Raw genomic sequence first — 26,478 nt, forward strand, 5'->3', positions numbered from 1 at the left:
GGAATATTCATTGCTTTGTTCTGCCAGGCTGAACATTTGCTGTAGCAGGGGCCAGACTTTCTGCAGGTCTGTCTTTTTGTGCTCACTTAATATGTTGCACAAGGTTGAGGCTTCAGTATCATTCATAATGTAATAATGTCCACAAAATTACAACCAGTACTCAGCAGACTCTTCTGCAAACAAATGTTCACTGGACTCCTACAGACTAAATCATCTTCTCACTTTCTCTTTAAAAAAATCCGTGAGAAACTCCAGAAGCAAATAATTCTCATGGTGTAATGACTATCTTGGTAGTGAGAAGATATTAAATGGAGTCCCCTGACAGAGATGAAAGGTGCAGGCAATTCCATGAGTCACACAGCTTTCCCTTTTGTAAAGCCACTTATGGTCAACACCCTTTCTACATTTTTATGCACAAATACACTCAATGGGAGACTCCACTAAAGCAAAAAGAATTCCAGGGTCTTTCAGTGGTCGTAACACTTTTTCTAATGTACCACTAGGAAAAAAAAACCAAAACAAAAACATGTATGAGCACATCTCACTGAAATGTTTAGGCCCTTCCCCCCCCCTACTTCTTCTAAATGACAAAAATCTCAGTAAATTCAGCCATCTGCAATTAATTCTGTAGCATTGCAGAGCTAGACTGTGCCACCTTCATTTTATTGCAACTCAAGGACAATGAAGAGCTACTGTTTCCTTAGACATGTACTGGGAAAAGAGGACTAGACAGTTTGTTGCAGTTACCTTGCAAGGTGTTGATGACTGCCTGTTTCTGACCCCTCCCTTACCATCTATGCAGAGACATGTGCCCTGAGAGCACATGTGCCCTGAACTGCACTCAGAGAGCAGTTCATTTGCAAGAAACTGACATTTTCATTCTGCAGACTTTATAAAGGTGCGTATTTTCTCAGAATAATTAATTTTTGAGTGAAAACTCTGATGCCACAACTTCAGGTGGCTTGGTTTGGTCTGGGAGATGTTGGGTGATTCTAAATCAAATGTTTATGATGGGGACATCATATTCAATTTCAGTTGGGGTGGCCTAAAATTGATGGGCAGGATTCTTGTAGCTAGTACAAATCCATTCAGGTTCAGTGAAGTTAATATCATTCACACCTACTTCACTTGCAAGAATGATATCATTTATATAAAGAGCAATTTTAACTTGCAGTCCAGTTCCACAATGATGAATAGAGCTGACACTGCCTGAGGTCAGTACTCCTGAATCAGCCTTAAGGAGTTTATAAAAGGATTAAAAGCAATTTAACCTTAGTTTTTAAACAAGCAAGCTACTTTTGTTTAAATGTCAGAAAAATGATGCCTATTTTTATTAGGTTAAAAGAGTGGCTAGTACTTCTTTACAGATGGAAGTTTATCAAGGTTAACCTATATTCGCTTGAACTGATAAAATCTGTGTAAAGAAGTTATGTCACTTCAAGAATTAAACCTCCTATTGGTCTGTTTTAAACTCAATTAATGTAAGCTTCTTATATTGCCTTAAACATGCATAAAGTGCTGTCTTTTCTCAGTAATTTCTCAACTGTGAACACACAGCACATTGCACGAAGGCAAAAAGCATTTACTACGTAGCATACAGACTCCATTCCTTTGCCACTCCTATGATCCCCTCTAGTGGTCAACAGTTGTCTGCTCACCTTTTCTTGGTACTACAAATGATTTTTACTTTTTCTGCGTTCAAACAGTCTGTCTCCTCCTCACTTGAATGAATTTTTTTTTATTCCCGTACTGCACATGAGAAGAAAAAGCAACTGCATCTTCTGAAACATGCAGCAAGCGGACCCGTGGGCAGTTTTACTTTTTGTATTAGGAACAGACAGTACACACCACTTCCAGCCCAAATCCTGCTCTGTTTGCAGGGCAGGGCAGGAGGTGAGGAGCAGGATGAGAACACACCACACACCCATTTGCAATCCTGGCAGTAGGAACATTCCTCGAGCAATTTTGCATGGCACTGCAACATGTTGAGTGGTTATACTCATAGATGTGGGACTGGCAGAAAACCTCTCCCCCAAATTCCTATCTTCCCTTCGCTTTCAGCTCAGGGTACTTTACAGTATTTGAGAGGTGTAGGTAGCCACAGCTGCATGCCCCGTATTCCTCTGGCAGGAGCGATCGGTCGTGCTTATAGCTGGTACCACAACCCACCACCAATCCCGATTTCCTAATTCATTAAAATGTATCACAAACGGGATGGATTTTAAGCTGACCCAGGCTCTAGAGCCTGGTCCCCTATCCCGGGCAGGGCGGCGGGAGCAGCCGCACCACGGAAGGGGGAGAGCTGAGAGGCTCCTCAGCATGTGAGGAAGGCAAGGACCGGCCTACACATTAAGCCGGCTCCTGCTATGTGCTACGCGGTGACAACGGGCACCGGTGGGAGCCACCGGCAGAGTGGAGAGGGACAGCCCGGGGCCTCCCGCCGGACGCGGGCCCCGTTACGGCGGAACGCAGCGGCGGGCGCAGGTTGCGGAGGGGCGGTTTGAGGAGGGCACCGCGCGGCGCGGCGCGGCGGGAGCGGCATGAAGGAGTGGGCGGGCGGCCCGGCGATGGAGTGCGACATCTTGGACGCCTTGGAGGCTTTGGGGTAATCGGGGAGAAGCAGCGGCTCCCTCATCACAGGTCGAGGGGGAGCCCGCAGCCGCCGCCGCGTTATCCGGCCGTGTGCGGAGCGGGGCTCCTTGTCTGCGGGCGGCAGGCCGGGCCGGAAGGGGGAGGGGAGCGGAGCGGCGGCGGCGGGGAGGGGAGGGGAGGGGAGGGGGGGGGGGGGGAAGGTGGGGTCCGAGCCCTCGTTTCTGGGGGTGTCGGGCGGAGGCCCAGCGGGTGTCGGGGCTGGGCCGCTTGGCTCGCCCGGGAGCGGGGTCACGGCCTCTGCCTTGGGCTTGTCCTGGGAATGGGGGGGGGGGGGAAGAGGAAGGATGCGCGGCTGCGTGGGGGTTTCTCGTGGGGCAGAGGGTTCCAAGGGGTATTCAGCCATACCGGGGCGACCGCTGGGAGACAGGGCCCGGGGGGATAGGGGGGCTTGTGCAGGGAGGGGGTGTGGCTGGGCAGCACCTCTGCCACTGCCAGAAATTCTGTAAAATTTAGTTTAATTTTTAGTTGTCTTAGTGGCAGTCCTCTAGGGCAGTGAGTTGGTAATGCTGGAAGGAAATCTGTTTGACTCGGGTTCCTTCAGCATGTATGGAGATGTGAGACTGTGTTCTGGTGCACATGTGGTGCATGAAAATGCCTGCCTCCTGGTTTTGTGACAAACCATTTTGTTTATAAATTACCACACGGGTTTTTGTGTTTAAAAGAAGTCCGAAATATTTATTGGCAAAAGTAGCTTACAAAGATTAATTTCTGTCAGTGTAGTTACTAACCAGCTTGTAGTAAAATTATTTTTAAATGTGTGTATTTTACAGAAACCCTACTTCTTATCTGTAATGTTACTCTCTCTGTGCAGGTACACGGGTCCCCTGCTGGAGGAGGAAGCTCTGAAAAAAGCAGCAGAAAATGGATTGTCTTCACCAGAATTTTTTGAGCTTTGTGTTTGGTTAGGCTCCCAAATAAAGTCACTTTCCAACATGGAAGAAAGCATCACTTTAGCAGATGGTATGTAAATGTTAATTTGTTAAAGCAATTTAGCATTTGTTCAGTGGATTTAGATGCATATTGCTTAACTAATAGCAAAATTACTTAACTGTTAGCTTAGAAGATAGGTGAAAAGTAGCCAAATGGAGGTTGTTATTTGTGTGTATGTGACTCTTTGGTTAAGGATTTATCTTGTGAGGATTCTTTCAAAAGAGAAAAAAAAGGTGGTTTGGGTCTTGTTTGGGGTTTCTTTAGAACTGTATAGATATAAAAAGTACACAAATACATTCTGTGAGTGGTAGTTATATGTAATCTTATTTTTATGACTTAAATTCCATACCTGGTATTTTCAGCTGGTTGGTCCAGTGCAGTGTTCCATTCAGTGCTGTGTGTAGATATGTGAGCTGCTCCCTGGCACTGTCTTTCTCATTCTTTTTGATGAGATTTTATATTGCTTATATTTTCCCTAAAAACTAGTAAAACTAAACCAAAGATTCCTACACCATCTGGATGATAACTTTATGGTACAGGTGTTGAATGAACCAACCAGGAGAGGTGCCTTTCTTGATTTGTTGATTGTAAACAGAGGGTCTTGTGGGTGAAGTGCTGATTGGAGGCTGCCTTGGCCACAGTGACCATGAAGCAATCAAGTTTAACATATGGTAGGAGGAGGAAAGCTGACAGTAAGACCTCAGCTCTGGACATGAGGAAGGCAGACTTCAGGTTGCTCAAGGAACTGCTTGGTAAGGCCTCCTGGGGAAAAGCTTCTCAGGGTGCTGGGCTCCAGCAGTGCTGGTCACTTTTGAAGCACCACCTCCTAAGAGCACAGAACCAGGTGATTCCAAAATGCCAGAAGTCAAGTAGGCAAGGTAGAAAGCCACCCTGGCTGAGTGGAGGTGATCTATCTAGAACTAAGGTGCAAAAGGAAGGTGTATGGCCAGTGGAAGGAAGTTCAGACAACATGGGAGGGCTGTAGGGATGCTGTTCACCACTGTAGGGCAGAAATCCATGCAGCTAAAGCTTAACTAGAGTTGAAGCTGGCCTGCAGTGTGAGGGATAAAAAAAAAAAAGGCTTTCCTAAATTTGTTATCAGCAAAAGGCAGGCCAGAAACAACATTGGTCCATTACTTGATGATCATGGGCACCTCATTAATAGGGATATAGACAAAGCAGGGATGTTTAATGCTTTCTTCATGTCTGTCTTCAACACTGATGATGAGCTTGAGCACCCTCAGAGCCCTGGGCTAGTGAACCATGAGTATGCAAACAATAATATAATAATCTCCCAATCAGCCGTGAACTTGTGTGGGATTTGCTGGTCCAGCTGGATCCTTATAAGTCAATAGGGCCTGATGGGCTTCATCCAGGAGTACTTAAAGAGCTGGTGAGGTCACAGTGGAACCTCTCTCAATGATTTTTCAATGCTCTTGGGAATCTGGAGAGGTACCAGTTGACTGGAAGTTGACAAATGTTGTCCCTGTCTTCAAGAAGGGCAGCAGGGATGACCCTGGTAACTGCAGGCCTGTTAGTCTCATGTCAGTGCCTGGTAAGATTGTGGAGATTATTCTGGGTGTTACTGAAAAACACATAAAAACCAGCACAGTCATTGGGTTTGTTAGGGGAAGGTCCTGCGTAATGAACTTGATTTCTTTCTCTGACAAAGTAACCCACCTAATTGACCAAGGGGAGTCAGTTGATGTAATCTTTGCAGATTTCAGAAAGGCCTTTGATGCTGTCTCTCACAATATCCTTGCATCCAGCTGGACAAGCACATAGTGTGAGGGGTGACCAGTTGGCTGATGGGTCGAGCTCAAAGGGTCATAGTCAATGGGATCACCTCAGGCTGGTGACCAGTCACTAGCAGGGTTCCAGAGGGATCCATTTTAGGGCCAGTTCTTTTTAATATTTTCATAAATTACTTACATGAAGGACTTGAGGGCTTACTAATTAGGTTTGCAGATGACACACATAGAATCATCAAGTCAGGTGATTGTCCCACTTTACTCTGCACTGGTTCAGCCCCATCTTGAGTACTGTGTGCAGTTTTGGGTGCCACAGTACAAAAAGGACACACAGCTACTGGAGAGTGTCCAGAGGGGAGGGATAGGAGGCTGGTGAAGGGTTTAGAGGGAAAGCAGTCTGAGGAGCAGCTAAAGGCACTTGGTCTGTTCAGCCTGGACAAGAGGAGAGTGAGGAGAGACCTCATGGCAGCATCTCTGGTGTCTGGTGATAGGACCCGAGGCAGTGGTAGGAAGATGTGCTGGGGGAACTTTAGGTCTGATATAAGGAAAAAGTTTTTCACCCAGGGGGCAGCTGAGCAGTGAAAAAAGCTGCCCAGGGAAGTAGTTATGGCACCAAGCCTGCCTGAGTTCAAGAAGTGTTTGGATGATGCTCTCAGGCACATGGTGTGATTCTTGGGATGCCCCACACAGGGACAGGACTTGGACCTGATGATCCTGATGGGTCTTTTCCAACTCGGCAGATTCTGTGATACTATGAACCATTTAAAATAATGGCTCCTGACTCCTGTAACTTGTTCTTCAGAAAGTGAGTTACATAGATCTGCTGGCTTGTGACATGAGCTGTTAATTTCTTAGGGATGTTGATTTGCATTCCTGTCTTCAAAGACTGCTGTAGCATCACCTCATTCAAAGCTTGAGTACAGTATTGCAGTAGCTATTAGAAGGCTTGTCTGCTTGTATGTAGGACTTATTTAAAAAGAAACAAAATGTTACTAGGGTGTTAGGTGGTAAATCTTTGTCTGGGCTATTGAAACCTGTGATTCCAATGTATTAAGTGAAGAAAATTAGATTACAGGTTAACGTTTCTGTAAAAAACCATTAGCTTTTCATTTATTTATTCCTGTAGGTGATAAAGATATAGAGAGCTTCCAGCTTGAAATCAGTGGCTTTCTGAGAGAAATGGCTTGTCCATATTCATCACTTGTATCTGGAGACATTAAGGACAGATTAAAAGAGAAAGAAGATTGTCTTAAACTCCTCTGTAAGTTGCAACCACTTTTTTCATTCATAACACAGTATTTTACATCTATGCTTTATTGCTGTTGTACAATTTACAGTACATTTTTATTTTTGTGTATTTAAATATATGTGTACTGTCATGACAACCTAGATGAGCATGCTTGAGTTCACTTGTGCAGAAGTGGAAAACAGAGAACTATTTGAAAACCATATAAGTAGAAACTAAACTTTTTTGGTGAAGTATGATTCAATCTGGTGAGGCCTCTTGACCCTTCTCTTGATCCAGTTCAAGTTTAGCTGAAGCTGCGACTTTGATTTCCATATTTGTGAGACATTCTGCACAGCTTAAAAGAAAACACAACATGATCTGAAGATGCTAAAAGCTGCATTGAGAGGAGCAAAATCTGGGTTTAAGCAGAGGTTGAACAAAGGAGTAGCATCAGGAACCAGTGTGATGTGAAAGTAGCCAAGGAACTGGTAATGGAAGCAGAGTAAGTAGTAAAGTAAGATGTGTAGACTGAAGTCAGGCAAGATTTTAGAAAAGGAATGGGAAACTGATACTGACCTGTAAATGAGACAACTGAGAGTGAGTCTTCCATTTGTTATGGTCTTATAAATGTTAAGTATTGTATAAATGTAAATATTGTATTGAGAATGTGGATGCAGAAATAACATTCAAGTGTCTCTAAATCTAAGTACAACATTTTCTCTCTAGTATTTCTAAGTACAGAACTTCAGGCTTTAAAGATACTGCAGAGCAAGAAAGTGAAAAACTCGCATTTGGAAAAGCACAACGAAATTTACCAGGAAGTGCAAGCTATTTGTGATGCACTGGGCCTGCCAAACTCCTCATCTACTGATATTCCTCGCTTGTTAACCAGTGTGGAACAAAAGGTTTGGGCTTCTTTGTGTTCTCTCTCCTGTTTAACTGTCAGCATTATCTCTGTAAGCATTCATCTTAACTGTGTAATCCATAAGAGACCCATCTGACAAGTGCAAAGGCATTTTTATTCTGAAAGCCAGCTTAATGTTTAAGTTAAACCTTTTTAATGCTGTGGTGAAGGAATTCAGCATTTCCCTGAGAATTTGATGTACATGATGAGGCATATTTTGCCATGCAAATTTAAGGTATGGGTTGAAGTAACATAGTTTTCCTGTTACCCATTTAAATGTAATAAGACTTTGGGTAATTGATGGCACCATTTCTGATGTCTTTAAATTTAATATCAAAGACATAATTTTTTTGGTTTAGTTCATGAGGTTTTTAAGTGTGAGTATTGATTTTATTAGTGCTCAGTTGCAGAAGAGGGTGAAAATGCCTGAATAACCAATAGCCACTTAGTAAGCCAACTTAAACCTTAGTTTAAACATGATAGTTCTTTCAGTTGTGTTGCACCAGTTTCTAACTCATTTCACTGATGTCATCCTTAATCTGAGTTCCTCACAGCAGAATGTAAGTAGATTTTTTGGGGGTGGAATTTATCTTGTCTGTCAGGCACTTAAAGGTTTTGCTCCCTATCTCTCCCTAGTACTTCAGGAGAGAGTGGGTTACAGACTTCCTTTAAGAAATATGATAAATACTTGGAATGAATCTCTGTCTACTGTTGAGGCTTTAGCAATTTTATATTATTATGTTTCTTTTTTTCTTCCTCCTCCTCTTATCAGCCAGTGGGCAGTTGGACATGGAGATCTGCAGTATTTTCTCACATCTGTAGACCTTTAGTGTAACAAGATGAAACCTTTAATAGATTCCTTTATAAAAAGCAGATGGTGAAAATGCTTATTCCTGCACTATTGTGTTACACCTATTTAGCTCTAACAAAATCTTTATATTTTTTCTCCCCATTAAATATTTTTTTAAAAGACAAAGAAACAATTCCAGCATTGTTGTCTGAGGACTGGAATTTCAAGAGTTCAAGCTAATAACAGATTGATTGAAACTTTTCTAGTGCTGATCTTCCACTGTGGGTGTTATCTGTGTTTGCATCCTTATGGGTTTGCAGCCTGCAGCCACGGGCAGTGGCCTTTTTGTGCTTCCTTCTTTTCTTCACTGCTTGGCTACAGATTTTGTTCTGTCCCACACTAAGGGGCTAGGACTCCAGTTCTGTGGTTTCAGGACAGCAAGACCAGACCTTGTGGTCCATTTCCTTCAAGTACACAGAGATTCTAGAAAGTTATCTTTGAATTACTAGACTCCAGGTGTCTGCCACCTTTTGCAGGTCCCACGATGTCTTTTCAGGGAGAATCACAGGCTTGAATTGGTGTGTAGGGTGTTATTCTTACAGTATATGTAGACTGTTACAGTTTTGTAAGTAGTAAAATGAGCAGAATCTTTAAACCCTTTGTTGGTTGGGTTATTGTGATGTTGGTTAGTTGTGTTTTTTTTTGTCAATAATGCTGCCTGGAATAATTTGTGAGGAGAGGTTTAGACTAGATCAGAGGAAGAAATCCTTTACTGAGGGAGTGCTTAGGTGTGGGAATGGTCTGTTCAGGGACGTGGTGGAGTCACTGTTGCTGGGGGTATTTAAAAACCATGTAGATGAGGCACTTCATGACATGTTCTAGTAGATGATACAGATACTGATATATATAAATAACTTTTTTTATTCAAGGTGAATATTCAAGATGCAGTCATCTTGGAGCTCTTTTCCAACTGTGACAATTCTGTGATTCTGTTTGCAGGTTTGCCAGTGGTTATACCACTTGTACTCATTTGAGAGTGTGGAAAGGTGGCAAAACTTGTTCATTCATCTTCTGTGACTCCTAGTTAACAACATAGTTTGTTCTCTGCACATTTCATCCCTTGCAAACACAGGATTTTTTTCCTACTTCTCAGAAGACGTTGTGGAATTTCTGATCTATGTTTCCATGTTTTTCATTCCTAACTTTACACAGGACAGGTTCAGAGTTGTTTTGATACAGTACAGCACTGGAAACCTACATTTATAGGTGCTGCTACATTAGAAAAGTGGTGTCACCAATTCATATTCATTGGCTTTGTGAACATTTTTTCAAAGGGCTGTTTTTTACTTTTTTTTAGATCCTCACAAAAATTCACTTGAAATTATCAGTTTCTTTTCCCAAATAGTTTTTTGCTTCTGTTCTTTCCAAACATTTTTAGTCTTATACTACACCTACACGCTGATGATTTTTAGTCTTACGCTATGTAATTTTTAATAAAAACTTACATACTTGTCTATTTTTTCTATTGAATCTGCAGATACACCTGCAGCATTTCAGCATGCCTGTTCTTTGTCTCTCTCTAGCATCTTCAGCATTGTCAGCAGCTGTCAGAGTAGCTCTGAGAATAGTTTGGCTGTGCAGCAGCAATCTACCAAAGGGACAGATCACACATTGTCTTTTGGTATGGAATTTAAGAACATTGATTGGTTTTAATATTTTGTCAGTGTATTTAAAAGACTAATATGAAATCAGGATTGCTTTTTTCATTACAACTGAGTTTTGTAGTAGCTCAAGCTTTAAATCTGCAATTATAGGAAGTACCTTTTAAATTTGCATCTCTTAAAACAAACTGGGGTAGTGGTTATGAGCATACATAAGGAAATGTGAGAGATAAGTTAACAGTAGTACAGCCTCCTGCCACTAAATAAATGTTGTTTGATCCTATAGCACTGAAAAACTAATAATTTTTAGTTGTTTTTTTAAGATCCTGTTCCGTCAAAGTATATGTGCAAAGGGTAACTCCAGGATGCATTCTGAAATTTAGCACCAAAGCCCTGGTGAGTTCTACATGAACATTGATCAAAGATTCATAAAAGTATTGTGCTTTGTAGCTCATGTTCACATGTGGCTTTTTCCCAGTCATAGTGTAAATTTCACACCTAAATACAAAGTGACATTCTAATACTGTTTATTTGAAAGACTTCTTAACATGAAGACATTAATTTTAATCTAATTATTTTGCCCCCATTTATTGTTTTCTAGTATTTGAAAAGTAGTCCCTTAATAGTAGAGAATGGACAGAAACTAGAGTTACCTATGGAATTAAATCAAAACTAAGCCAAATACCATTTAAGTGAAATACGAGAAGAATATCTTTAAGAATATTTGGGAATACCAACTCAAATTTATTCATACTTATTTTAGTGTGTTGCTTTTAACTGTTATTGTTTAATAATTTTACAGACAGAATGTTGTCTGTACGTGTAGTATGAATGTCACTGCAGGGAATAAGTCAACAATAAGTTTACCAGAATAAGCTTACCAGATAAAGGTCAAACAAAAATGCTATTAAAGTTAGATGAATACTGAGATTAAAATTGTTTGCAGGTAAATGAAGAGAGACATAAGACGGTTTAAAAATATTTTGTGCTTAAGATTTTAGCTGATCTTTCTGCAATTATGCAGTACACCTTATGACTAATTAAGACAATGATCATTCCTCAAAGTGTTGATAGTTTAACTTAGATAAATAAAATGACACCTCTCTCCAGGTCAGGGTTGGTTTTTTTTTTGGTTTGTTTGTTTTTTTCAATCTTAGAGAACTTGGGGATGCATATATGATGTTTATCTGTGTAAATGGTGTTACACAAAAATTATTGCTCAGTTTTGACAGAGGGCACAGGTATTAAATAGTATATATGGAACATGGTAGTAAATGTAAGCTAAATATTTTTAAAGGAATATAAAATTCTAAAACAGATTACAAATATAATTTTCAATACATGAAAATATGCATTATTTGGTAACAATAGAGTAACTTTGTTTGCATACACCAGATTTTGAAGTCTACATTTTTGTCTCAAATCCAGTAACTGCTTTTTTTTTAAACTTTTTTTAGAGGTGTGCGAACATCCAAAGCAGTCCCATAAATATTTAATATTATCAAGGTCGCTCATTACACAGTATGTTGAATACCCACATAAATTCTTTTCCATATATCTTTAAATTAATTGGTTTGCTTTTTACATCCAAGTGTGTGAGAACTTCAGGGTGATTTGGCTGTTTATAATTTCTTCTACATTTCTGTGTTTTCACTGCTCTTTTATCTGGGCACAGCTTTTGGTATTATTCTCACTTCAACATACAGACTTCTTTCTTGGTTGTGGTGGTGATGATGTCGTTTGTATTTTTTAAACTCCTTATTTAGGGAGTTTAGGGCAACTGTCATGTGTAGGAATGTGGGTTACAGTGTAGATTCTCACATCAATTGCATTCTTGTCCCTTGTCAGACAAGTGTATGGCAAAGCTCTTGTGCTCATGGCCCTGTCATCAATCAAGGCTGGACGATGTATTCTGCAGCTGTAATGCAGCCCAGCTTATTTCACCCTTAGAGTTGTGGAGCCCAGTGCTGTGTTTATCTCTCAGCTGCCCTTGCAGCTGCAAACTTGCAACAAGTCTGCTCTCTAGATCGTACTCAGCATCACTGGTTCCCAGATTTTCTTTCACTCTGTGGGTGTAAACTACAGTGTGGATTTGTTTTATTTTGTTGTACTGTTTTTTTCCAGCAGGCAGTGTCTTTCTGATAGACACTCCTCCTTTCAACTCACTAGAACCTTTGAGGTATTCATGACCTTAATGATACCTGGTTAGACACCACTCACCTTTCAGAATTTTAAATTCATCTGCTGTTTATTCCTTCTTCTATACTAATTACTTATTTCTTCCTCTCTGTCACAGTGACCTTACTGTTCTGGTGACTGTTAACTTTAGCATGTGATTCTTCACACTGGTTTAAATTCAAGTGTAGTTTGTGCTTAGGTACCTTCGAATTTTGAAGTAGATTGAGAGGCAGCATTTACGTGGTTCACTAAAATGAAAACAAGTTGGTTACATATGGAAGATACCAGACAACCCCGGAGAGCTTACTGTAAATAAAATGTTGCAAAGAAGCAAGAATTAGCAGAGAAGGAGTAGTCTAGGGATTAGTAAGGTATGTGGAATTGAACTTCACCTCTTATCATAACCTCTTTTTTTGTGGGGGTGGAGTATAATAGCAGGAATTATTACAGTAACCATATGGCCAATTTTCAGGTACTACTAGGCTATCTTTTCTGCTGGAGACAAAACACTGTTTTCCCATAATTTGCTCACTGCACATCATCTTTTACTTAAAGAGTTTTGGGGGGGGTTATTGTGTTCTTAGCTTGCCACAGTGATGCCCAGAGGTGATATAAAAAGAACAAAATGCACGCCTTGATTTTGACACAAAATTTGAGATCAGTACCAAAGAAGAAATATGGGAGTTGATTTATCAAGTATTCCTTTTCAAGTAGCTTTTTAAAATCAATTAGCTAGCTGCTCTAGAATTTGATTTCTGTCTCCTAGATTTTTTTCACAGAGATCACTGGAGATGTTATGTCTAACATGTAGAGCTCAAAACTCTTACAAGATGAACTAAGATAATACTGGAAGAGTGAGTTTCAAACCCTACCTTTATGATACATCTAATGTAGATGCTTGTTTGCCTACAAGTATTACAAAGTATTACAATCTTTGCAAATGTGTCTAACGGCTGTGCTGAGCTACAGGTTTTCCTGTAGATCAGTCCTTTCTTGTGACATGTAAAATAATATTAACTCTAGTTTTAGTCTTGTTTGATGCGGTTACCCATAGTCATTTACAAAAGCAAATGAAGATGTAGCAGACTGTGCAAAACTTGCAGGAACAATAACATTCAGTCTACTCCAGCTGAAAAATCAGTGAGCTGGAAAGTTATATATGAGTGCTGTGGATATTCATGAGAAAGGAAGTTCCTTAAAGAAGAGGAGGTGGAGTTTTGTTGTAATAAAAAAGAGAATGCAGGAGAGTTTGGAAGGCAGAGAGTGTGCTTCATCCCCAGTTTGAGGGAAAATCTAGTGGAAGAAGGATAAGCAAGGCTGGTTTGGAGTGACTGCAGAAGTCTTAAACATGAAGTTAGATGGAACCAGTTAAAGGATTAGAAGACAAGTGGTGAGAATGGCTGCCTACCTGCCGTATCTTCTGCCTCCTGCACCCATCACCAAGATTTTTGTTTGAGTTTAGCATTTGGCAACAGAACTCCAAGCTTCCCATTGATACATTTCCCTAGTTGTAGCTACAAGACTTAGATAATAAGTAAAATTAGTAATTTAACTAGTCTGATTGCCTATATGTACTTGATAAACTTGCCATATTTATATTGTCCTAATATAATCAGGAGAAGTAGTGTGCCATAAAATGTTTTTATGCTGGTGATGTAGTGAAAGTGTTCAGGAAATCTTTTTGTAGTGGACAGTAAGCCAGAAGGTGTGGTTTTAGTATCTTTTTTTAAGAGTATGCTAAAACTGATGTGCTATATCTGATCTTGTAAGCAGCAGATTTTGATTGCAGCAAATTGTTCTGTAATAAACGTAAATATAATTTGTGTTCTTAAAAGAAGTATGTGTTTTGTTTCAGATAAAGGACATTCTTTCAAAAGTTCAGAACAACCATGTGGGGAAGTCACTGCTAACAAAACCTCTGAATTCTGATCAAGTGGTAAAAAAAAAGTTTCTCAATTTATTTTTTGTCCTTAAGACGATCGTCAAAATTAATGCACATGGCTTCATCTGTCTGTGTCCATTTTTCAGTCACTCTTCTATTGTTACATGTAAATGATAAAATTTACTTTCTAAATATTAATAATGTTATTCAGATACTTCCAGAATCAATGTTTCAAAACAGATTTTGTGTTGATTCATCTATTTATTAACTTTCAAAATATTTTGTATGTGCATACATGAATGCACCCTTAATTTTATGTAGTTTGTAGTTATATCCTGGGAATAAACATCGTATTTGCTGAATGGGATTAGCTTTTAAATTGAGTTCTGTAATTTGATAACTTGAGTGTTTGGTTTTTTTATTGTGACACTGCAGGAAAGATTGGAAAAAATCAATGATGCTCTTCGGAGTGAGTATGAGTGTCGGAGGCGTATGTTAATGAAGAGGCTGGATGTCACAGTTCAGTCTTTCTGCTGGTCTGACAGAGCAAAGGTAAACTTGCTGTATTTTTTGCTTCCTGTAGGTGGGAGTCTGCTACAATTTCCCAGGTCTTCCAGCTGGATACACACACCACATAAATATGCTTCTATTGCTAGTGACTTCTTTCCGACCAGTTTCAGGGTTGTAACATCTAAATTATAGATATTGAGGAAGGGGAAGGATTTGACTGGATGGCACTGTCCCTCCTTTGTGAATGTAGCTTCACAATTAAAAATTTTAGGATCCTTTGTTGGGGTTTCTCACTTTAAAAAGCTCACATCTCCCCTTTTCCTTTCATATAGCCATCCCCCTTTGATCAAGTAAACTGGGAGGGTACCTCAGCATTTCTCATGCAGATGCGAGAGGAAGACCAAAATTGAGCCTTAATGTAGATGTAGTGCAATGAGTGACTACCCATAAAATCAGTGAGATTACAGTGACTGCTACCTGACTTGGATTCAAAGTTACTGAAGAAATGGATGGTCAGTTGAACAGGTTATTTGAATAGCAGATAGTCTGAGAAAATGATGCACTTACTTGCAATCCTTCAGGTGGCTAAAAATCCCAAACCACTCCTGGATTTTCTCTGCTGGTCTAATTTGAATTGTCATCATTTAATTCATGGTATTTGATAGCACTCTGTGTATTAAAAAATAGTCATGATTTAAGCAGTGCAAAATACGGTGTTTCCATCCAAGTGAGTAGGGAGATAAGATACAAAAGGTTTGTAAATTAATGAATTTACATGTGGGATGTTGGAGGCACATGTTTTTGCTCATGAGCCACAAGATCAACCTCCCTTTCAAAGCTTTGTATAGAAATAGATAGATAAGAATATGTAAGTCTTAAAACTTCGAAATCTTGCTGAAAGGAAAGATTGTTACAAATCTGGTGTCACATTTTTTTGTTGACTCCTGCAGACAGACTCAGTGTAATGCAGCTCCCTGACCATCACTGGAAAACACGGGTCTAGACCCTGCTGTGCTGCTTTGGAATGGCTCCCTATTTCATTTCTGCAGGGTTTATGGATGCTGCTATGCTGCAAAAAGGGAAAAGGAGGACATTTAGCTAACAGAAACCACATGTCCCTGCATGTATAACTTCTTTATAGCTGTACCTATACAAATACATGTTGGCAAATTCAAATATTTTCTAAAATGTATTTGAACTGATGAGACTAAAATTTTTAGTTGCTTGATGTTAAATCATTCAAACAATGTGAAAAACAGTGAATATACTTTGAGAATAGAACAGTAGTTTAAAGAGGTTTTTAATGATGATAGACAGATGATTCATTTTCCTGCCTTATAAAGGTTGTTGATGTGAAGTAGTATGCAATGGCAGACATAACCAGGTTCCATGCCAGTTTGAAATTACATATGATTTTTAATTGTTTTCCCCCCTATTTCTTTTGTAGAAATATTTGCTTATAAATTCTCCAAGAATATCCTGGGGATTGAAAATTAGTTGGCATAACTTAGCCATCATTTTTTAATCTGAGAGGCTTGCTATTTTGCCTTTTTTAGGCACCATTACATGAGTATTGATGCTTTTCTTTGCTTTTGATGAGTTTGGTTTTTTTTAAACTTGTTCAGTTCCCAGGAGGGGTATGTTTGCATACTGGTATGGATCCATAAATGGTGTAGTAATTGCCTGGCAAAACATTGATGTCATGAACAGCATCTATTGTCTGGTCCATTCAAAGTCAATTTTTTTTTTCTCTGAAGATCATTCTAGATGTTCCCAGACAGTGTATATATTTTGCTTTTTTTTGTGTGTGTGTTTGGGAAAAAAAAAAATCTTACTTTCTTCCCTTTTCAGTCTCACATTTTAGTGCACAAGTGTTTTGCTGCTTTGATACATTTTACATTTTTTTCCACAAATGGACCTTACTGAGAACCTCACTACTCTGTTTTCATCAGGTTTGGCAGTATCCGTGAAATACAGCTATGTAAAGCCTTGAGAGAGCAGTTTGGACTCTAAAATTTAGTCTTTAGATATGTTGAAAGAATCTGTTTGATGCCAGTTAATAGGAGAGTTTCTTTTTAAATGATGCTAAGCTTCAACATCAAACAATCAGCTGCATTTTTTGTACAATAGCTTCATCAATATGAAGAGAATCGGTAAAAACCGGCACTATATTTTTTAAGAGAAACTAAATTTTCAGACACTGCACCCTTGTGTTCATACTGAAACTTCCTGAGACCAGGACATAGTTTACATTAAGCGTGTTTGTGTGTTTCATGCCTAGCAATTGAGTTGTGTTTGCTGTTATTATTTAGGTAAAAACAGATGACATAGCACGAATCTATCAGCCCAAGCGCTATGCACTATCTCCAAAGTCAACTGTCACATTAGCTCACCTTCTGGCTGCTCGAGAAGATTTGTCAAAGATCATAAGAACAAGCAGTGGATCAACCCGGGAAAATACAGTCTGTGCAATCAACAAGGTACCCTTTTATTTCTGGCATGGGATAAAAAGACATGGGAGTTTACAGACCTATCAAAAGTAATTCTGGAGTTAGACTCTGCTTAATATATTTAATTTCTTTTTGCAAGATACCTGGTGCTTTAGGGAAGGAAGGTTTGCAGCATTCTGGTAAACATTGCAGCAACTTTCCTATCTTATTACACAGCTGCTCATGCAACAGGATGAAACAGTAGTCTAGATGAGAAGGAACAAGGGTGGGGGTCTGTGTGAGCGTGTGCACTGGTGTGTTTGTGTGTCTGTGTAAAAGACCTCTTGAATTCAGTGGAACTTCACACCTCAGGTTAAGGATACATATAAGTCTTTCTGGTATCAGTTCCTGAGCTACCTGTTGCCAGCATTGTGTTCAGTTCATAAACCAGCATCTTGCATTTATCAGTATATTACAGATTACAAAGGCTTTTAGTGGAAGTGTTACTGTGCTGCAAAGTAAAATAATTTGGTCTGGCTGCAGTAATAAATAAACATAGTACTGCTTTCTTGTGTATGGTAAAAGCTGGAGCTTGCAGGTAATGACGTTGATTTCACCATTCATCTCATGACAAAGCCTGTTTTTATTAGTCCTTTTTTTACAGATATTTCTAAAATTCTATGTCTCATTTAGATATTCTTTAATATGTTTTGATCTCAAAGATTCTGAAATTTCTTACGTATTGTAGGATCTCAGAGAATTTTTCTTGAGAGGTCAGTGGCTGGGACTGACCAGAGTATGTAAACATTCATCACACAGAGAATTTAGGAAATAAGAAAAAGACAAAACTTGCTTGGATACCTCTTCTTGAACTTAATGTTTTGTTTAACTTTGTCCAGTACAATCTCCCTTCTGGTACACTAATAGCCACCAAAGTGAAGATCCCCTTTCTTTTCCCCTTTTCTTGCAAGTGCTGCTGCAGCCTGTTACATATATTGTCCATTTCAGTCGTCCAGTGAGTGCCAGGAGTTTCTTAATGTAAGGCAAACTTGTTCCTTTTAGAGTTGCACATTGGTTTGCCAGTTTGTTTTTTCTAGGTTGATGAGGTTTGAAATTGAACTTTGAAATTTAAGTAGAAGAGCCACATCAGAAGGAGTTTTTTCTATCTGAATATATACTTGTATTAATTAATATGTAATGTATTAATATATATCACATGTAAGTAGTTTTCTTCCTAAAGATTTCACAAAAGTAATATGACCTAGCTCGCTGCAGTTATTTCAGTTTTTACAGGTGGAAACTGGGATGATTTTCTGAATTCTGTTGTGTTGTGGCAAGTTATGAAGACTGGAAATAGGAATTCTGCTGTCAGACTGTCAAACTGTCACTGAGGGGACTATATTTTCTGTAAAGAGAATACATGGCAGCATGTATTAGGCAGCATGTCCACAGGGGAAGAACCCTGGGTCCTTTGAATTACTAAAACCAACCTATTTTTCCATGTAGGTTCTGATGGGGAGAGTACCTGACCGTGGGGGCAGACCAACAGAGATTGAACCACCTCCTCCCGAAATGCCTCCTTGGCAAAAAAGACAAGAAGGTGGTGGAAGAGGTGGCCGGGGAGGTGGGGGTGGGGGAAGAGGCAACTGGGCAGGTGGAGGAGGAGGAGGAGGAGCAGGAGGAGGAGCAGGTAGAGGAGGAGGTGCTAGGCCTGGAGGTGGGGGTTTCAGAGGTAGTGGAAGAGGTGGAGGTGGCTTCCAAGGTGGCAGGGGAGATTATAGTGGCAGGGCAGATTATGGTAGTAGGGGAGATTATGGTGGGAGGGAAGATTATGGTGGGAGGGGAGATTATGGTAGGAGGGCAGATTATGGTGGGAGGGAAGATTATGGTGGGAGGGGAGATTATGGTGGCAGAGGAGATTATGGTGGGAGGGAAGATTATGGTAGTTGGGGAGATTATGGTGGGAGGGGAGATTATGGTGGCAGGGAAGATTATGGTAGCAGAGGAGATTATGGTGGGAGGGAAGATTATGGTAGCAGGGGAGATTATGGTGGGAGGGGAAGTTATGGTGGCAGGGGAGATTATGGTAGCAGGGGAGGTTATGGTGGCAGGGGAGGCTATGGTGATCCATATGGTGGAAGAGGTGGGGGAGGATACCGAAGATACTGAAATACTGTAAATATTAACAGAGTAGCTGATAAAATACAGTGGTGGTGTTACTGGTATCTGGAATTTAGATATGTTAATTTGGATTTAGGTTAGAATTAAATATGACCGTATGAATCATTGCATTAGACCAACCATTGTCACTGAATTCTTTTAGTTAACAGAATTTTTATACTAAAATACAATTACTAAGGTCCGTGTTTTTCGTACTGCTTGTTTTTTTAATATGTTGTTTTATTTAAAATGAGCCTAAGAAAACTGAATAAAACCCTTTCCAAACCAACAAAAAATACATTATTTAATGTTCAGGTCTCTCTAATTATTGTATGTTGCATGTCCACTCTTTGCTCCCAAATGCTGAGTAGAAAAAACAAAATAGGCCTAAGAACTGGACAGAAACACTTTTCAAAGACTCGAATACTGCCTGCAGGATTTTTCTCTTTACCTGGTTTTCATGTGGGGCATATAAATGAATTTTAATGTGAACATGTTAAAATGTGTTGAGGCTTTCGTCAAAACTAGTCAGTTAAATTTTTTATTCTTCTACAAATTCACATGAAAGTAGCATTCTGAATTAATACTCTACAGAAACTAATAAAGTCAGATTGTTTATTGTGTTCATTAATAAATCAGAGACTATTTGAAGATCAGAGTGTGTACTGTAAACTCAGAATCATGGTGAGTTTTGGTAGTGTCAATTTTCATTTTACCTATTTTCCATTTTATTGCTGTTTTGTATTTTAAGATCAGATTGGTCAGGAAATTTCTGAAGCCATCATGTCTGGTGAGAGTTCTTTCAATACATAAAGTTTGAATAAGCTGACCTTACTGAGAGAGAACATAAATCACCAACTGTGCAGCAAGTGAGACATCTCATAGAGCAGATACCCTTCCTCAGTTATTTATCTCTGTCATACTCTGCCAACCAGTTGTCCTGATAAGCTAAAAGAAACTGTCTTGTTATGGTATGGGTGGCTTCTGCTTCACAGACAGGGTTACTCTAGGACTAAGCTTTCATAGACTTATGGTTGTAAGTAGATGTAGACAAGAATTATATTTAGAGCTGTCAGTTACAGAAGATGGTTTCTGTTGTCCAGCATCCTTTAAGTCTATCTGTAAGGCCACTCCTGAGTACAGAGGCAGGACAGAGAGATGTGTATACTCAGTGACAGCATTTATCATGGTCAGGTTATTAGATTGGGAAGGCATCTGATGAACCTGGGGGGTGTCTTGATTGCATAGCACAGAACCCTTGAAGCACTGTAATTCAGTATGTAGCTATAGGCTTGACTGCAGATGGAACTTCAGGATTTGGTTTTATTTGAGTTCTTTCTGCACGATTGTCCTATTGCTGCTGTATTTGTTATGTTCTAAAATTTTTATTTTACATTCAGGAACACGTGCATCTTGTCCTGTTTCAGAGGCAGCTTTACACATGAATGTAAAGCTCCCTTCAAAATCAAATTATTATCTCTTTCAAAAGCCTGTGTCAGAATTGGCAATTACCAACCTTCTCATTTGAAGTTTTAATTGAGATAATCACTGAAAGTTTCTCTCTTGTTATTTCCTCTCTCATCAGTCTGCTTGAGAATGGTACTTGTGATATGCTAGATACCCCCTTACCATCAGTGGCCTAACAAAAAGGGGCAGGAGTTTTCCTTGTTTAAACAGCTTGGCTTGGATGTGAACTGAAATAATGGCTTAACTTCACCCAACTGCTACCAGTATAGTTCCTTTTCTGATTTTTTTCTACACTCCATTCTGGACTGAGCTGTTGTGCACCCCTGCAGTCATTATGGAGAGACCCTCGTGGGTCACATGGGACCATAGTACTGGTTTTCTTGCTTTTCAGCTTTTTTGTTTGGTTGGTTTTGGGTTTTTTTTGGCTAATGCTCTGGAATAGCTCACAAATTGATGCAGAACAAGTGAGACTGCTGGCCTTGGAGGTGAAGTGTTGGTCAGCAAAGGAATGGAGTTTTTAGTAACCAGAGCCTTAATCTAAAATTGTGTTATTTTTTTGCTACATGTAATTTCCAAATAGCAGTGAAGCATTTAGTTTCACCAAGGAACTAAGCTGGGAAAATCAAACATCTTATCTATGCAGAAAGATTTTGCCAGTCTGAAGATGTAAAGCTGCACTGGTTAAGTTGAACTGTTTTAACTGTGGTTGTGCCTTGGTGCTTTTACCATCGGTTTGTAGCAGGCAGGACAGTTCTGAACAAAGTAAACCAGCAAGGAAACCAGCTATGAGCCCACCCATGTGTAATTCTAACAGCTGAATTCTTTCAAAATTGTATTTCAACTATATTTATGTAGACCATATAAAAGATGGAAATTCAGATAGGTTGGAGATTACATTTTTTTAATATGGCCTTTTTAGTTTTTCTTACTTCTGAAATGTGAAGCCAGTAGGTTGAGCACTGAATTAAGCACCACCACATTTCATAGAGGTGTTCTCTGTCCTCTGTACCAGAATGTTTGCTTTTAATTTGTCAAAAGATGCAATAATACTGTGAAGGTAATTGATTTAAACCTCTTAAATTTTGTATGTTTTTCTTGGAAAAAAGTATTTTCAAAAATTCTGTTGTAAGTAAAAGATTTTCATACAGATGTTTGTGAGCATTTTTCTGTTTATTCACATTTAGTGAATATCTACTTGAGTATTGTTTTGTTCGAGCAAGCATTTAAAAATAGGTTGGGGATTGTTTTCAGGATTTGAGAGAGATGCTTGTGTTAACAGCCTGTAAACACTGAGGAATAAAGTACTGTATTTGAAGTTACTTGCATCAATTGTGTAGTGTGATTTACAATAGTGATGACACTAACTCTTGTTATAATGAAAAATAGCAGAGATATTTTGGCCAAAATGGACAACGCTGTACATCACAACGTAGGAAAATTTCGACAGGCAGGGCACATCACAAATAAATCCCTATTACATTGCCTGGGATTACTAAGGAATCATGGTGAAATGTTATCATAATAAAAAAATTACATCAGTCTATCTGATTGTTACTTTTGTCTTTAGGTAAACTAAGGAAATATCCTCCAATTCCTTCTGCGTGTTTTGTTTTAAATTTCTGTAATTATGCATTAAAACACAACTTTTTTATAGGTGTGAGACTGTAGAGCAGATTTTCCCCTATAAATGGGAATTTTGTTTGCAGTTGTTAGTCTGCACTCCTTCTCATCTTCCCTCACCTCCGTCAGATGATTTAAGGTAACGGAGTGAATGTTAATTACCCCATATGAAAACATATTTGAGGTAAGGTATTTTTTGAGATTTATTAAAAGCTGAAGAATAGCAAGTTTTTAGGGGGTTACAATACTGCCTGCACTAGCAGAGACAACAGAAGCCTTCTTTCAACTTGGATGTCATGCTGTAAAATCTTCTCAGAATTAGCATTTTAACAAATGTGAGAGATTGGGCTTTGTGATATTTGGAGTAGTGAGTACAGTGTCTCTACTGTCAGCCACCAAAACCACACAAATACCCAGCTTCCAAATTTTCTGGGGCAATGTTCCAAAGCTCAGAGGTGAGCTTGGCACTTTGGTTCTAGGTTAATCCTGCAGAAGTGTCTCATCTGACAGTCATGGTAGGTGAATGGGGCTTGGTTAGAGTTCTTTGAGATTCAAACTCAGAGGCATGAAGTGTGATTTTAATATTTTTTTCTAATATAAATATTAAACCAAAATCTTACAATTTATATAAAATCTTTACAATCTGTACACTTTTTCAAGCTTTTCAAACAGCATTAAACCAAAAAAATTTCAAGTTGCCATAGAGATGAGTTTCAGCAATAGAAGATTGCTACTGTACCAAAGAACTATTTCCAAAAACATATATAAGCTACATTAAAGGCAGTTATATTTAATCTGAATATCAACAGTAGGCCTGCTTAGTTAATTGTGGTATTACTCACACTTAAGAAATAAACAGTAGTTGGGGTGAGGGGTCACTTGTTTTTTTTTTTTCCTTCCTATAGGTACAGGAAACACAGCTGAAGCAGAAAAAGGAATAAATCAGCCACGACAAGTTAAATTTCAGTATCAGTTTGCTAATGTGACTTTTAAACAGCTCTGACTACTTTATTTGTATCTTTTTTTCCCTAGCATAAAGCAGGTTGAAGATTAAGACAGATGTGAGTAGGTTTTGTTCATTAGCTTTGTCAGTTTTAGCAGTATCCCTGTATTCAGTTTCTGCTATCAGTCATTCATGCAGCAAAAACAAAGTCACAAAAGAATACCACCATCAAAAAAAAACCACAAAACCCCAAAAAACAAGCACAAAAAACACCAAATTGAAAGCTGTACAGGCCTTTGGGCAAACAGAGAACCTGAAGCTACTCTGAGAGCACTGAAATTCTCTAGGTATCAACTGACTTTTTAAAAGCAGGAAGTTTTCAGCACACATGAAGCACCACGTACTTAATAGAGAAGATGTTCCTGCAAACAGATCACTTTTAAGTCATTCAGGTTGTTTGTAGGAACAAGAAAACACAGAGAAACATTAAGTTAGCATTTAAGACTGTACAAATTTAAAACTGTACAAATCCATAGTCAATTTTGAGTGTTAAGTTCTCAACCTAGTAACACAGTAGCACTTGTGCCAGCTGCTGATGTTAGAGAATTTTCTTTTTAAAGCAGAGTTTGTTCGTTATTCCAACCCCTCAGTGTAGACAAAGTATATGCCTGCCTACACACAAGTTCTATTAGAATCCAGAGGTTAGGCCACAAGTGAGCAGTTACCTTAGCTGCACAAGATTTCTGAGTCTTAACTGCTCTTGTGGAGTATTTTCAGGATAGATGAAAATTTATCCAACTTCTATCCTTTTATTTTTTAGTTGTTGCAGAAACAGGCATTTATCTGCTAAATGCCTATTAAAAATATGCCTTGCTGTAGTTCCCTGAATGAAGGACAAAAATAAAGAAGCTCACAGAAAAGAGCAAATCAAGTTTGCAGACATGACCTGAAAGCTCTGCTTCACTGAACAAAGTGCAGTTCCATGTTAATTGTTAATAACTGAGGCTTAGTGTACAAGGAAAAAATGCTGCAGTCTTCACAGCTGCTGGATTTTTGTCCTATGCTTTTTACTTATTTACAGTAAGGGAAATGAAAATCTAATACTACTGTTTCTCTCCATTTGTTTTTACCCATACATGGATATGCAAGCACAATCCTAGGTCAAAACAAGGATTTAGAATTGCTGAACTAGCAAATAGTTTCTTTAATCAAGCATGTAAATGCTTTATTTATAATGACTGCAGTTTGTGGATGGAATGTACATTTAGACCATTCTGAACAGAGCACATATGCTATTGTAGTAAGTTGACAATTTCAATCTAAACCTGTACAAGTCCATTTTTCAGAGCATTAAGTAGGCTTTGTAAATAAATAAATACATCAAAGTCTTAAATTTCTGGCGTTTAAATGTGTGATGAGAAATCCAATAGATAATGCAAGCAAGCTTTATATAACTAAGAGTACAGACTCTCTTAAAAAGCAAATAGGATTTTAAAATTGGCTATTCTGACAAGTTGTTTTTCAGTAACTTGAAAGCCTGTTTTGTTGTCTCAAAAACACGTACACAGTCTCGCTCTAAGAAAACTAAGTTACCTCCCTAGCACCTTTTACTATACAAAATTTACACACAGAAGAGCACACTCATCTTGACTCATTACCTTAAAGTGCATGTGAAATCTTGGAGACAGAAAATTGAGAAAACTTGTTCAAACCAAATATTAGGAGCTCTGGAATAAAGTATTTGTTGCACTGAGATTACTGAACAGTTCCTAACCCTCAAGTTCTACCTGACAATGATAATCCACTTTGACATGAGACAAAAATAATTACCCTTGTTCCATATTTACTGTCTGTGGACAGTTATCCTTTAAGCTAAATAAGGGCTGTGTTCCAAGCTGTAGCATAGAACACAAAAATGGAAGCTGTATTCATTGTAAATTTTCTACAGTCTCATCTTTTACCTTAACATCGGGAAGCATTTGAACAGTGGGACCTCTAAAGCTCTGAAAGAGGTTTAAAAAGGTGTCAGTTTATTCTAACAAAGTCTTAAGAATCAAATATCATTAGCTCTGCTTGTTATCTTAATAATCTTGTTAAACTTTGGAAATAAAGATGCCAGTTCACATCATGATTTTGTTTCGGCCACAGTGAGAAGGAACTGTTTGTCTTTATGGAATATTTCTACAAGTTTCCTTAAATGCTCAGCTTTATGGAACACTTGTGACTACAAACCTGAACTTAGACCAAGTCTGAGATGACACAGCCTTATGAATAGCTACTTTCTCAGAACACTTACAGAGTAAGGTGTGCTGCTGCTAGTCAGGTCACTGGGGAATCTGCACTTGAACAACAATGTCACTCCTTTTAAAGCAAGCCCAGAAATAATACTATTTCCATTGCACAGATAATGCTAAATTACTTCTGAAAAGTCAAAGGAATGGATTTATACATTTGGGAGTGCATGTTTAGTATGGAAATGTGTTGAGTATAGAGAATAGTTCTGTTTAAGATGCTTCAGTCTCTCCAGCTCAGTAGGTAAAGCAGCTTTATCACAACCCCTCCTCAATCTTACATTCTTACATTGGAGATTTCCTTTCTTGTCTGCTAGGAGCAGTCTCTGTGCTGTAGGTTGTCGACTACATGGTTCCTTCCCTGGATGGTGAGAGATTCAATTGTTTTATGTGCCTGTTCCAGTTGGATTTTTAAACCTTCATTATCTGCCTTCAGAATATTCCGTTCCTAAAAAAAAATAATGGTATTTTAGTTTGAATTTGTTTCAGGACTGTCTGGTTGTATGTTTGGTTTGATGGGCATAAACGTAGGTTGGTGTAGCTCTTGTCAGTGGAATAAAACTAATAACTTATTTGAATGTTTCAACAGTTACTACTCTGCCCTTTGTGTATATTCTTAAAACTTTACAACAGCTGGTAACTGGTAATCATACCAACAACCTCCATTTATCCACCCTCCACTGCTCTGCTTGTAACTGCAGCAATTTAAGGAAAACAGAAACACAGTGCACATTTTATTACACTACTAATGCAGAACTTGATGTACAACAATCCAAGACATTAATTTATGATATCATCTGCTATTCAGTAATTGAGGTCAGGATATGCTGAGGGAGGAAAGGCAAGTGTAAACTGTGGGACTCATGAAGGAAGTATTTTAAACAACCAGGTCTTAAAAGTGTATCTACACACCCTTTTCTACATTGAATGTACTGTTGACTGAAAGGTAAGTGGTCTGTAATGGAACATTCTTGCTAACTGTCTTAACGTCTGTGTTAATAAAACCAGTCATCTTTGATAAAACATGAGCTCACTTTATCAACAGAAAAAGATACTTTGAAAGTTATCCTGATCATTCGAAG

General features: G+C 38.8%; 2 protein-coding genes across 4 annotated transcripts in view; one reads left to right on the plus strand and one right to left on the minus strand.

Annotated features, from left to right (window-relative positions):
* Positions 1 to 2,473: 2,473 nt before the first annotated feature.
* Positions 2,474 to 21,861, plus strand: FAM98B (family with sequence similarity 98 member B). 2 transcript variants are annotated; one of them, XM_071744327.1, is made up of 8 exons: positions 2,474 to 2,605; positions 3,464 to 3,612; positions 6,460 to 6,594; positions 7,288 to 7,466; positions 13,950 to 14,030; positions 14,412 to 14,528; positions 16,799 to 16,966; positions 18,422 to 21,861. In XM_071744327.1, the coding sequence occupies exons 1-8, from the start codon at positions 2,541 to 2,543 to the stop codon at positions 19,082 to 19,084; spliced, it is 1,557 nt and encodes a 518-aa protein (XP_071600428.1). In that variant the 5' UTR covers positions 2,474 to 2,540; the 3' UTR covers positions 19,085 to 21,861. The 2 variants fall into 2 exon arrangements, with proteins under 2 accessions (XP_071600428.1, XP_071600429.1); XM_071744328.1 differs by lacking the exon at positions 6,460 to 6,594.
* An 858-nt stretch (positions 21,862 to 22,719) lies between these two features.
* The window catches only part of RASGRP1 (RAS guanyl releasing protein 1), a 41,529-nt gene continuing 37,770 nt past the window's right edge, over positions 22,720 to 26,478 (minus strand). For both annotated transcript variants that reach the window (XM_071744330.1, XM_071744329.1), the window contains exon 17: positions 22,720 to 25,844. In XM_071744330.1, the coding sequence (XP_071600431.1) occupies positions 25,710 to 25,844 (135 nt within the window). In that variant the 3' untranslated portion in view covers positions 22,720 to 25,709. The remainder of the gene's footprint in view (positions 25,845 to 26,478) is intronic.

Source organism: Heliangelus exortis, chromosome 5 (assembly GCF_036169615.1).
Source record: "Heliangelus exortis chromosome 5, bHelExo1.hap1, whole genome shotgun sequence".
Classification (NCBI taxonomy): Eukaryota; Metazoa; Chordata; class Aves; order Apodiformes; family Trochilidae; genus Heliangelus; species Heliangelus exortis.

Coding starts and splice junctions, on each gene's coding strand:
- FAM98B (XM_071744327.1), top strand. CDS start 2,541: ATGAAGGAGTGGGCGGGCGGCCCGGCGATGGAGTGCGACATCTTGGAC. Junction 3,613..6,459: donor AAGCATCACTTTAGCAGATG/GTATGTAAATGT, acceptor TTATTCCTGTAG/GTGATAAAGATATAGAGAGC. Junction 16,967..18,421: donor CAGTCTGTGCAATCAACAAG/GTACCCTTTTAT, acceptor TTTTCCATGTAG/GTTCTGATGGGGAGAGTACC.